The sequence below is a fragment of the Rhinatrema bivittatum genome, chromosome 9, assembly GCF_901001135.1.
Source record: "Rhinatrema bivittatum chromosome 9, aRhiBiv1.1, whole genome shotgun sequence".
NCBI classification, from domain to species: domain Eukaryota; kingdom Metazoa; phylum Chordata; class Amphibia; order Gymnophiona; family Rhinatrematidae; genus Rhinatrema; species Rhinatrema bivittatum.
The window spans coordinates 170,069,942-170,083,562 of NC_042623.1; the positions used below are offsets into that span (position 1 = coordinate 170,069,942).

A 13,621-nucleotide genomic window follows, 5' to 3' on the forward strand; every position below is an offset into this window, starting at 1 on the left:
TTGATGCTACCACATTCAAGGCGTAAAGGATCGCATACAGGAACATCTGGGGTGAGCAGCAAATTGAAAAGAGGGTCCCTTTTAAAAAAAACCAAACAAACAAAAGTCTTCTACTCCAGCTCTTGGGCACATCAACCTCATTCCACTCTCATATTCATCATTCCTCTTTGAATATGTGTCCCCTGATGGCATCACACACAACAGGAAAGGACTGCGGGACACTACGGAGCATGACCCAACTGCAACTTGTCAGCAGGCAGGAAGGTATGAAACCAAAATTGCCTACCTAATTATGCCTGAAATTAAAGCAGCTTCTTGCTCCCATAACCCTCTTAGGGGTTATGCCAGAGGGAGAACAAGCAACTTGCAAACCTTTCCTTGGCCACCTCTCCTTTTGGGCCACCATCTTCCCTTTCCTTCCCCCTAGGCATGCTTTCAGAAATCTTTAGTTCATGGGTCCCAAATGTTGCATTTCAGGGGCCTGCAGCTCAGATGAATTTGATGATACAGAGCATTGTTAATCCTTTCTCTCTAATAATTCATTGTGATAATACATAGGTAATGGTCGCATGATTTTTTTCACACCCAAAACAATTGGGAGACAATCTCCCCAATCCGTTTAAAAAAAAATACAGGTCAAGAAAGAAACAATTCATTGTCAATACACAACCAAAAGATAAAAAGGCAATTACTGAAAATGATTTTATTTTCTGGTTCAAATATTACAATAAGACATTTACATTATATTTATAAAAATATGCAGCAGTTATGTGTACAGAAAAGAATATTCCTTGAGTTTGGTCCCCCTCGCAGCACAGATTGTTCAAGGACACTTCCCTTCCCTCCCCCCACCCCCAATAGGTTGTTAAAATGAAATAGGACATAGCACAATAGGGGAAAGTTACAACTTTAAATTATTTACTGGAGAACTTCTGAAAACCAAAATCTTCAAGAACAGCAGCAGCTGGATGAGATCACAATTTTTACACAATTTGTTTTTGTCCCATGGAAGTAGGTATCACACTTGAATTAAATATTTTTTACCACATTTTCATCACTATAATTTGTCGTTTTCCATACTTGTTAACTTTTGAATGATGCCGCATCCCTCCTAGTCTTCTACCTCACTTGACATTAGCATACATAAGGTCTAAACCATAATCCTATGGTGATGTATACAGACTGGACATGGACATTTCGTTTTAAATCTATTAGGCATGGTTAACAGTGTACTGTGCAGTAGTTTAAATATATCCACACCAAGCAGTAATATCATGGATTTTCACTGCAAAGCTATTTTTTTTTTATTCTTTAAAATGCTATTTTGCTGTACATGGGAAGCATGTCGCTTAGATTAGACTGGGCCATATTGGTTATGTCATCACAAACATTGCACAAACCACTCAAATTGTGTTTCATACAAGCAACTAGTGATACTGAACCTAGTTGTTCCTGGACCGAGAGTGGGGGAGCTTAGGGACTGCTTAGAATTTTAAAAGTAATGACAGCAATAATATTTTGAACTGACAAGTTTGGTATTACTACTTCTTGTGTGTACTTTTCAAATTCTGAGTGCACAGAGAAGATTATGGCTTTCTTATAAATAATGGATTTTGGATACTTTTTCCTTCCATTTTCCCCGTTTAACTGAAAGATGATGTGCCCTCAATATGCTGAGGGTTAATAGCCCTCAACCAAAAGCCCAGAGTTAGGTGAATTTTATCTGCCACCTATAGTAAAGGCATCAAATATTTAATGCCAGGTTGTGCCAGTCTATTGGGGAGGTGTTCAGAGATTTTTTTTCTCCTCAGGGAACATAACATTTTTAATAAGCAAGCAATGTGCATTAAGTCTGAGTCCTGCTTAACCTCCTGGCACTCTGTAATTCTTGTTGTCAGCAGTTACACTACCCACTTGTATATCATATGAACAAATGCTGAGATCTAGCTTATAGGATGGCACTTGAGGACTAAAGGAGCAAAAAACATTTACAGCAACATACTGTTGAGCAACCACTGTACAGATAGGAACAGTCAGAGAAATATAGATCTACCATTACTTTAACTGTGTGCCTTTTGCCAAAATGGGCCCCATGTCCATGTTAAGTACATGAGTGAAGGGGCCCCAGAAACTTCTTAATAAGGTCCCTGTTTTAGCTATTTAAAGAAGATTTAAGAATTATTTTTCTATCTTATATACCTTGAATAGCATCTAGCATAGGTAGGTTTTGTTTCATGACACTGGCTACACTTTGCTGCTGTTTCAGGAGAGTAGGAAAGCTGGAGCATGTCACCCTACTCATCATAGACAAACCAAGCCAAGATTTATTCCTCCTAGCAACCATGGCCTAGGTGGTTCCCAGAATTAGCTGCCTGCCACCGGTCTTACAGTGCTAGGGGAAATCAGATGCCACTACCAGAACAGTATGAGGTTTCAGGCGCCACCCAGCTCAAGCTTACTCAGCACAGCTGCAGGTACAGAGGAGTGATGATAAAGAGGTTGCTAAAGTGAGTTAGAAGAAGGGAAAAATGGGATGGGCTGAAGGAGAGGGGCAAAGCCTAAGAAAAGTAACATGCAGAAGATACATCAAGCATAGACATTTTCTTTTTTTAAGACTGTGTACTTTTCCTTTACCGTGCTAAAACTTTAGCTCGACTTGTGTTTGACTCTTACGAGTTAAGCCAGATGCCTAAGCTCTGCCTTGGCTCACCCACCTCTATCCTCGTCAGATTCAGGTAGCATTCCTGGTGTTCCCTGGGCATGGATATTAGCAGGCTGCCTTTGATGATGCCACTATGCACAAGCAGCATTATTTCAGGATATGGAGAAGTGCTATTGCCATGTTAATCCATCTTAAGTCACAAAAATAAAAGGTTAAAATAAAGGGTAACCAGAAGCAATCATTCCTTCTTAAATCATAAGCAGCAGCAGAGAGAAAACTTTTCCAATATCACATATACCATTTCTTTTCTAAGCAAGTAGCTAATCCCTCTTTCCAAGCCTTCAGCCTCTCATATCTGTTACCACACTAAGACCATAAGTGCTTCCCGTGCTCTTTCTTCTGTGCCTAGTTTTTAGCTGTGAAATGACTAACATACAGGACAGTCTAAGGCTCCTTGATGCTAATAGGACCATCCTGCTGCATTTTAAGTTTACAATTTTTGTCACATGAGGCATCAGAACCTTATCAAAATATTAAGAGATCCAAAACAGAGAGTAAGAATTTTTATTCTAATTGAGAATTTGCTTTAATGACACTCAGATTTTTCTCACACTCCTTCTAGCAAATCTGTTTATATTCTAGTCCAAGGAACCAAGAATTCAGGCAGAGCAAGCTTTGTAGCATTTATATGGCCAGGCCTTTCTCACTTTTTCAAGCAAAAAAGTAGTCCAGTTTTGACAAGACACAATTTTAAATCTAATATCTGAAAAAAGGAATGTAAACCAAAGATATAAGCAATATTAACAGTAAAAACTTATAGAAGACCGTGTGCAGCCGTATCTGTCCCCAATATCTGAGTGATTAAGAACATCTAAAATCAAATAATCAGTCACTACTCAGACACTTGCAGGCACTGCAGCTGGAGATAACTATATAAAAAAAAAAAAAAAAAAAAAGGGAAGGGAAAGAAGCACCAGGGGTAACTGTGTTAAATTACTAATTACCAAAGGGCATTCAACTAACCTGATGCTTCAAGCCCTCCATTCCAATTTACTTTCATGTAAGGTCCTAATAGGTACTATTAGAATTTATTTCCCCAAAACATGCTTCCTCTTCATCCTGTCAGACCAGTCCAGACAAATGGGTTATGCCCATTAATCAGCAGATAGATCATCAGGCTTGATGATGCCACCACTTACAGGCATCTCTGCTACCACAGCCTGCCGGTATTCTCTATCTCCAACAGATGGTAGGCATCGGCCCGGAAGACTGAAAAAGAATAGCTAGAGGCGCTGCCTGAGGTGAAAGATTCGGTCTCACTCCCTCAGATGAGCAAGGTCCTTGTTTATATAAATATTTAAAAAATAAATAAAATTTTCTACAGCTCCTGTGGTGAAAGCCCTATGCTCCCTCCCAGTTGAGTAAACCAGGACCAGGGGCTTTTTTTTGTTTTCCCTCCTCTTACTTCCCCCCTTACTCTTGCTGAGGCTCTTTTACTTGAGCTTTGCTAGTCTATCACTTCCTTTTTAAATTTAAAGTCACCTGTTTTCAAGCAGCAATTAAAAATAAAAAGCTTGCATCCAAGAGAAAGTAAGCATCCTGCACTATTGCAGGAGAATACATTTGAGTGTCCTGGTATTTTCAGCAGGGAAGAGTCAAGTTAAGTCTGCACAGGAGACTTTGAGTGCTGAGACCATGAGTTCTTTTTGGTGGCTTGCTCATGGTAGCACAGGCAGAGCAAGGGAAAAGATCCACGCTCTGTCCAGGCAGGGGGGAGCAGGCAGGTACTACTGAGACTGTAATAGAGCTCAGGGAGAGCTCTGTCATGAAGAATTTGTCTCAGTCGCAGGATATGAGGCTGGAGACGCAATTAGACAGCTTCTACCTGTCAGAGCTGCGGTTCCTCAGAACTGCAGCCATTTTGTTACGAGGCAGTGAAGGAGAGGGTGGCCTTCTCCCTTTGAGCTGAGGAGAATGTTTCACTTACATCAGGGACCTCAGAGTTTACTGGAGATTCTCCTGTATCTCAGCAAGATTGTTTGGGAATGGATGTTTCCTCCCAGCCCTGGGCCATGATTTCTATGGAGATCATGAAGGGACTATATGTCTTCTATAGGGGACAGGGCAAAGTTGTCAATATTCCCGAATTCCTTGTGCCTTCTGGGCCCCATTAAGGCATCCAGGATAGAAGAGGTGATGAGGATTTTTTCTGCCTCTAAGAATTCCCTGGATGGTTTTAATAGGTTACCCAGGACTCAGTGAGGAGGAGCTCAAAAAGGTGGCAAGTTTCTCTGAGGTTGAGGAGGTGGACTCCATGCTAAGCCTTTTCCATAAAGAGGAACAGGCTTCTCTAATTTCCAACTCCTCGAGTATGTTAAATATCGCGGAGGACAAGAAGGAAGTGTCATCCAGTTCCACAGGGGATCCCATCATGGTCAGTATCAGAAAGCCATCTACGTTTTTCCCCACTGCATGAAGTGGTTTTGGAGTGGGTGTCTCCAGAGATTAATTTTAAAAGGGGGGAGGGGGGGGGGGTCGCTTGATGACTAAACTGTATCCTTTGGACCCTCAGCAGAGTAAGAGGTTCTGGTTTCCTATGGTAGAAGCCTTGGCCGGTTCAGTGACCAACAAAACCACAATCCCAATAGAGGGAGGTGCAGCTCTACAGGATGCTCAGGACAGGAAGATCAAGTCTGTTCTTAAACAGGTCTATAAAGTAGTCAGTATGGCACTGCAGATTGCTGCTTGCAGCTGTATTGTTCCAAGGGATGGTTTGCACTTGGGGCAACAAGTGCAGGATGGTTCTTTGGAAGATTCTTCTCAGTTGGAGCCTGGTTCAGCATATTTGATAAGATACTTTTTTATGATTTGTTGCGTTCATTAATCCAGGGAGTGGGCTTTGATTGTTGCTGCTAAAGGGCTTCTGTGGCTGCGACACTAATCAGGAAATTCCATCTCTAAGATTAATTTGATGGACCTTCCGTTTAAGGATTGGCTTCTGCTTGGAGAGGACCTAGAGAAGATGGTGTAGGCTTGGGAATATATTAAAATGCCGAGACTTCCAGATAATAATGCAAAGACGTTTTCTCGTGGTTTACTGTTGCATGGTAGATTTCAGGACTCAAGATATTTTAAGGGAACGAGAGTGAATGCCTAGAGGTCAAAATCCTTTACTAGATACCAATCCTTTTGTGCTAAAGAAGGATGTAAAGAGGGATTCTCTTGAACAGTATACGTTTGTGTCTCACAATGAGCCCTTGGGGGCTCTAGCTTCTGTTCCAGAGATAGACCGCATCACTTTTTTTTTTTTTTTTTATTGGAGATGGGCCCAAATTACCTCAGATCAGTGGGTTCTGGACATCATTTGAGATGATTATGAGTTGGAATTCTTTTGTCCTGTTTCATACCTTTTGTGGTTTCCCCATACCATTCCATGAGGAAAAGGGAAGCAATAAAGGTTACTCTAGCAAAGCTTCTTGAATTGAAGACAGTGATTCTGGTTCCAAAATTGATATTCCCTTTATTGGTGGTTCCCAAGAAATACAGGGCCTTTCATCCCATTTTAGTTCTCAAACAAGTCAATAGATTCCTGAAGGTGATATACTTCAGAATGGAAATATTGTAATCAGTGATTTGGGCCATCAGTAAGGGAGAATTTCTGACAGCTTGGATTTGAAAGAAGCTTATCTGCACATGCCACTAAGACAGGATCATCAGCACTTCCTGCCTTTTGCGGTGCTTCATCAGCATTTCCACATTCAGGCACTATCCTTTGGGTTGGCCACCGCTGCAAGAACCTTCGCGAAGGTGATGCTGGTGGTTGTGGTGGTGCTGTGCAAGGAAGGGATTTTGATTCATCCTTACTTGGACAACTGGTTGATAAGAGCTCCATCCTTCCAGAAAAGCATCCTTGTCACCTGCAGGATAGTTCAATTCCTGCAGGGGTTGGGCTGGATTGTCAATTTCACCAACAGCAGACTCTGGACTATTTGGGGGTCGCAGTTCAACATGTTGTGTTTGCTTAATGGATCAAAGAATTCAGAAGATAGCCTCTCTGGTTTGGGCACTACTTTCCGTCAAGAATCCATTTGGTCATCTTCAGCTGCTAGGTTCCATGGCAGCGGTGCTAAATTTGGAGTCCTGGGCAAAAATTTACATGAGCTTTCTCAAGAGGGCCTTGTTGCCAGGGGGAATCCCCAGCCATAAGGCTTCCAGTTCCGGAGTTGGTGAGGGTAAACCTTCACTGGTGGCTGAATTTCAAGAACCTATAACTGGATATAGATCTGGAGATCCTGACTGGGTCACAGTGATGGACACCAGTTTGTCAGGCTGGAGGGCTCTCTCTCTCTCTCTCTCTGGATTGCCATGCACAAGGGAAGTGAAGTCCTGAGGAAAGGCAGTGGTCTATCAATTGGTTGGAGGCTCATGAAATTCCCTAGCCCTTTTGGAATTCATGCTCGTTCTCAAGAGTCAGTCGGTCAGGATAATGTCCGACAATACTATAGCGGTGGTGTATGTAAATCAATAAGGGGGGGGGGGGGGGGAAGAGACCAAAAGTTTGCAGGGGTCGGAGGTAGATCTCTGTCACTTGAGTGGAAAGGAATGTGAGTGCCCTGTCTTCATCACCCATAGCAGGTGTGGGCAATATTCAAACAAATATTCTCAGTCGCAACAGTCAATCCAGGAGAAAGGTCCCTATTTGCCAGTTGCCTTCGCTCAGATTGCCACCAAGTGGGGACTTCCAATGATAGATGTGATGGTGACTGCCAAGAACGCAAGGTATAAAAGATTTTCAGGCAGAAAAGAGAAGGCCTTTCATCCTGAATCAATGCTCTGGTCCAGGTTTGGCAGATGTAAGAAGCTTTCTGTGCTCCCTCCATGGCCCATGATAGGGTAAGTTCTCCTAAAGATTTTGAAGCATCCGGGTCTGGTGATTCTGGTGGCTCTAGATTGGCCTCAGCGTCCTTAGTATGCAGATCTCACAAGATTTTAGTCGGAAAAACTAAGATTTCGCCCATCAAGGAGCTGCTCTCACAGGGACCAGTTCTTCACAAGGATCTGGGTCAATTTTGTCTCATGGCTCTGTCCTTGAAAAGGTATGTTTAGTGAAGAAAGATATTTGCCAGCAGCTGTGGCTACTCTCCTGAAGGCCAGTAGGTTTTCCACTTCTTTGGTTTGTGTGTGACTTTAGCAAATTTTTGAGACGTGATGTGCTGACAGTGTACTCTCAGTACAGTGTCGGTTCCATGGATCTTGGATTTTTACAGGAAAGACTGGCTGAAGGTTTGGTTCTCAATTGGCAGCTCTCTCGTATTTCAGGGGATGTATTTAGGGTAGACCTTTCTCTTCCCATCTGGATGTATCTTGCATTTTGAGAGGAATTAAACATATTAGACCTCTTTTACAGTCTACTGTTCCATCATGGAATTTGAAATTGTTTTTAACTTCTTTAGCAGGGTCATAACTTGAGCCTCTCAGACATTTCTTTGAAGCATCTTATCTTAAAGGTTTTGTTCCTGGTGACTTTTTCTTCTCTCAGAATTTCAGGGGCTGTCTTGTATATACCCCTTTTTAGTGATCATGAAGGATATAAGTCAGGAAAGTGAAATTAGTTATCTGATAATTTTCTTTCCTTGAATATAGTCAGACCAGTACAGGACCCATCCTTGGCTGTCAAAATGATATATTTCTGCAATTAGAAGTTGACTGGAGAAGGCAGAGCTGTGGCATATTTCCGCTGCTTTAAAGCAGATGAGCAATTACTGTTATAATCTTTACCTATCTTCCTAGCTCTTCTAGAAGTCCGTTAAAAAAAAAAAAGTTTCAAGAACCAAAGTTCTGTTGATTGGTTTGCATTTGGTTTGTCACATATGATACTGGCAGGCTGAGGTGAGCAGAGATACCTATAAGGGGTGACATCAGCAAGCCTGTTGATCTCCATCTGCTGGTCAGTGGGCATAACCCATCTGTCTGGACTGGTCTGATTGTATTCAAGAAGTAAGAATTAATTTCATCTTTATTTCTATAAAGAAAGTTCTATAGCACAGGGGTTCTCAATCCAGTCCTTTGGACACACCTAGCCAGTCAGGTTTTCAGGATATCCACAATAAATATGCATGAAGTAGATCTGTATATAATGGAAACAGTGCACACAAATCTATCTCATGCACAATCATTTTGGAAATCCTGAAACTCTGACTGGCTAAGTGTAGCCTAAGGACTGGATTGAGAACCACTGCTATAGCAAATGTGAAATCCATAGATTCTATAGGCTCTGCGAGAAGTTTCATGTAGTATCAGATATGTTAACTTACACTGTTTGCAATGTAACACCTCAATTTTGCAATCTCCCTGCTCCAAACATGAGAACTGTCATCTCATACCATAAAATACATTTTTGGCACTTGCTAACTTTTAAAGAGAGTTCAAAATAAATGCATTAGAAACTGGGTTAGCAGTGTGGCATGTAATTAGAGCTCAGAGCCCAGTGCCACTTGCTACTCTCCACTGCTCACTGTGTGCCTTAAGTAAGCCCCTTTACATCTCTGTGCCCAAATATGGACTGTCAGCAATTTGGGTTAGGAACTTTGCAACCCTGCAAATTATCCTGTATAGTACTGGGTCATTAATATTGCAAATAAATTAATCTCCTGTAAGTGATTCATGCTAACATCAGTTATGGCTTGCTCTACTCTTGCAGAATAATATTTTTATAACTGAGGGCATGGGTGCAATACAGAACCTGTCACACGCTGGCAGTGAATTTTTAACTTTTAACGTGTGCAAGGTGATTGATGGCAGCAAACAAAACAAAGTTTTATAATAGAACTTAGCACTAATTTTGCAAGGTTTCTGGTACAGGCTGTAATTGCAATGTTACTACCATTTCTCTACTAATGGAAAACTTTATAAAGTGTTTTGTTTAATCTAAGAAGCTTCCATTTCGAGACAGTGAAGTTGGCTTTGAACTTTTGCATTATTTGTATATTCTTACTTTCATCTTGAGAAATATATCACCACAAATGTGAAGCACTGCTACCATCTTCAATGTCAAACATAGGCTGATAAATACACAATTGTGTACAACACACAGACTGATAAATCACATTAACATCATATTAGATGAAGCAGTGTTTGGTGTCTTTATCTGTTCCCTCTTCCTTTTTTTTAAGAAAACTCGGAAGTTCTCTATAATGGGAGAAGTCCTATGGCTGTTAGTGACAAAGCAGCAGGGCTGGTGTTAGATACGTGCCAAAGTTGTTGCTTCACCAGATCCCATGACTAGAGGGGCCCACAGTAATTGCATCTTGCAGGCCTAAAGACAGCCCTATATTGTGGACTACTGGTTTGGGGAAGGACACCTGGTTCAATGTGTGGACCTGAGCTACTCCTTACATCAGCTCTTACATCAGAGAGTGCTAGGCCTGTGACTGAACATGCACTTACAGACCACAGTGATGTCCTGGCCTTCCCTTTCCTGTTTGGAAACAAATGTAGGAAGCAGGACAACTATAAGAATTGTAAATGAATGATCACATACAGGCCCTATGCTCACTTTTTAACTTGCTGTTGCCTCCTCTCTACTCTCCTCTCCTGGCAGTCGCCGGGACCAGTCCCAGTCCCAGCATTTTCCCCACATAAAAGATGAGGTTGAGTTATGGGGTGGGGGAAAGGAGTGGAGGCCTGGGGGAACAGGAGAGGGAGGGAGCCAAAGAAGAGGAGGCCAAACTTTGTGGGAGTAAGAGAAAAGAAAGGAACTGTGGAGAATAGCAACTACAGCACAGAATTGGAGCAAAAGAGCACAAGGTCTCCCTCCCTCCTCCTCTCATTACCCTATGCTTTGGCATTTTATTATTGCACCAAGCCCCACTCCAGCCTAAAGATGGCTCTGCAAAGCAGGGGTTGGGAGGGTTGAGCATGTGTATGCATGAACACTATTGCAAGAGGAATCATGACAACTTAAGCTGGTTAGCTTTGCAATGAGGTAATGTTGGGTTCCTTCTCCCTGATGCACAGAGGTGCAGGACTAACAACAGTGCACGCTATCCTGAGCTGATGTGCTGGAGATAGGTGAAGCCACCATAATGAAAGGAGTTTATAATTGTTCATCAACAAAGGAAATCAAGTGCCAAGGTTCTTCTGTTTTACATTTGTTATTCTGAATCAAATCTGATCTTCCCAGTTCCCAGACAACAGTCATGGGTCAGAAAGAAAGAGTTCAGGGTAGGAGTGTCTTAGCTGAGATAAGGAGCATCAAGAATCAAGACATTTCCGACCCACCATACCTTTTTATTCCCCCCTGTAGGAAGACAGAAGCCCTTTACATGACATCATTCACCTCCACGGACCCCAATGGTAGCACACTCCTGAACAGAACTGCTCAATTATAAATATTGAAAATCACAAAAATATTCACTGTCCAGTGGCTTAGAAAAATTGGAGGTATGTCTTGCTGACCAGAAAAGCAGATTAATGTACCTCTCAACAAAACCCTGACGCAATCTGAACGGGAAAAATTGTGATCTTGTCCCCTTTCTGAAGTCAAGTTGCACAAAAGCAAAGGCGAGTTCGGACCCACTGCTTCCACACAACAGAGCAAAGTAAAGCAAGTGGTCCGATCTGAGGGACTGCAAAGGAAGAGTGATTTCAAAAAGCTGTCAGAGCCTGCTGATCAGTGAAACTCAAAAACCCTTCTGCCACTTTCTCAACTCATGAACCCACAGTGCCCCTCAGTGTGGAGTAGTTGAGGCACTTTATCATATACATTTTTTTCTAGTGGTCCAATATGTGTGGAGAGATCAGAGTAATGTCAAGGTCCATTTTTGCCCTGTGTGCAGAGGGCTGATCCTGTTGGATGTCTGTGACACTGTATCACGAGGAGGGAAATAACCCAGAGTGCATATTTTTACATGTTTTCCCCTTCTAATTAACAGTTGAAGATGCAATCATTTTGTCACCTTCTTTATTTCTGAAAATTGGATGCATCAGGAAAGAAGAAGTGGGAAGGAAGACGGCCACCACTCCTCTCTCTCTCTCTTCCAAATGGAGCACTTTCCTTTTATAGCTGGATCTTGGAAGAAGCTTATCCTTGAGTTTATTTTGATCAAAAGGCAAGGGGACCACATCTCTTGTTTTGGGCATGACTTGAGCTTGGTGACCATATGAAACCAGCTGCCTTCTGGGTCAGTTGATAATACCAGCAACAGGAAGGAAGGGATGGGATGGGATGGATTGGGATGGTATGCTGAGCCATGGAGCTAGTTCCTCTCCTGTACGAAAACAGTCTCCTGGGGACAAAGGCCCGCCTCCTGTAATGTGACATCATAGTCCAGGTGAGAAAGCTTCCTTCGAGGGAAGTTGGTGAGAAGTTCATACCGTTCATTGGGGTATCCTTTAGACTGGACATGCTTCACCAAGGCCTGTAGAGAAAAACAGGGTGGAATAACCATTGTTAAGCATATTTTCTTTTGTGTGCTAGTGGGTAAGAATGGGTATTAAAAGCAGGACATGATTATCTTTGCAATCATGAACGTATCCCTGGAAAGATTAATCCCTGGAACATCAATTAAAATGTTCTAAGGCCTATGGAACAAACTGGATCTTTCATTAATTCCTTCTGTATGTAGAGATGCCACAGATGGTAAACGAATACTTAAAATACTATCTACTTTCAACACTTTATTTAACACTAATATAAAATGCAGTTAACATGGTAGGAACATTTTTTATTTTTTAACAAACAGTGACGTCATTGACACGATGCATTATCTTTCCTTTCAGTATAGGCAGTTTCACTTTTGTACTCATGTGAATATTTGTGCTACATTTACAGATCTATGGATGAAAAGTAAAACACCTCTACCTGAAATGAGACAGAACACAATCCACTAGATATTACAGTAAACAAATTAGCTCTCTCTAATCATATCTTCCTTTCATCCTCAGACCTACTTTTTATATAGTCACAGGGGCCAAAGAGTTAGCAGAGTTGCTTCCCTATAAGAGGCGTTCTCAGAGGACAGCAGGATGGAGCCCAGTACGGAAAACGTCTGTCAAAGTTTCTAGAAACTTTGACAAGGCGCATTGAGCATGCCCAGCATGCCCTATACCACGTGTCCATGCAGGATCCCTCTTCAGGAACCCCCCTCGAAACATAGAATTACGATAAAAAAAAAAATAGGAGAAACCCAACTCCGCGGGGTGGCGGGTGGACTAACATCCTGCTGTCCTTGGAGAACACCTGTTACAGGTAAGCAACTCTGCTTTTGCTGATCGGTGTTGTTGATAACAGAGGGGGAGACAGGCTGAACTCAAACAATGGGCCCTAGCTTGGGAGTGTTGGGTTCTACACCTCAAAAAGGTTCCGGAGGACAGACTGGCCAAATCTACTGTCGCGTTGGCCATCCCTATCCAGACAGTAATGGGATGTGAATATGTGTAGAGAACTCCACGTCGCAGCCTTGCAGGTCTCCTCCATGGGAACTGCTTGCAAGTGGACCACCGATGCTGCCATGGCTCTGACAGAATGAGCCTTGACATGACTCTCAAGATGCAATCCCGCCTGGCCATAACAGAAGGAGATGCAACCTGCTAGCCAACTGGATATTGTCTGTTTGGCAACAGCAAAGCCCAACCTATTCCTATCAAAAGAAATAAAAAGTTGGGTGGACTATCTATGGGCTTCTGTCTGCTCCAGGTAGAAGGCTAAGGCTTGCTTGAAGTCCAAACTGTGCAGTGCTCATTCGCCTTGATGTGAATGGGGCCTGGGAAAGAAAATTGGCAGGACGATTGACTGGTTAAGATGGAAATCTGTCACCACCTTAGGCAGGAACTTAGGGTGCATATGCAAGACCACCCTGTCATGATAGAACTTAGTAAAAGGTGGATAAGTCACTAAGGCATGGAGCTTGCTGACCCTGTGCGCTGAAGCAACCGCCACCAAAAATATGACCTTCCAGG

The 13,621-nt window shown here is 42.4% G+C and overlaps 1 protein-coding gene across 2 annotated transcripts in view; it reads right to left on the minus strand.

The window, feature by feature from the left end:
- Positions 1 to 686: 686 nt before the first annotated feature.
- The window catches only part of UBXN7 (UBX domain protein 7), a 255,626-nt gene continuing 242,691 nt past the window's right edge, over positions 687 to 13,621 (minus strand). For both annotated transcript variants that reach the window (XM_029617005.1, XM_029617006.1), the window contains one exon: positions 687 to 12,081. In XM_029617005.1, coding sequence (XP_029472865.1) covers positions 11,920 to 12,081 — 162 coding nt within the window. In that variant the 3' untranslated portion in view covers positions 687 to 11,919. The remainder of the gene's footprint in view (positions 12,082 to 13,621) is intronic.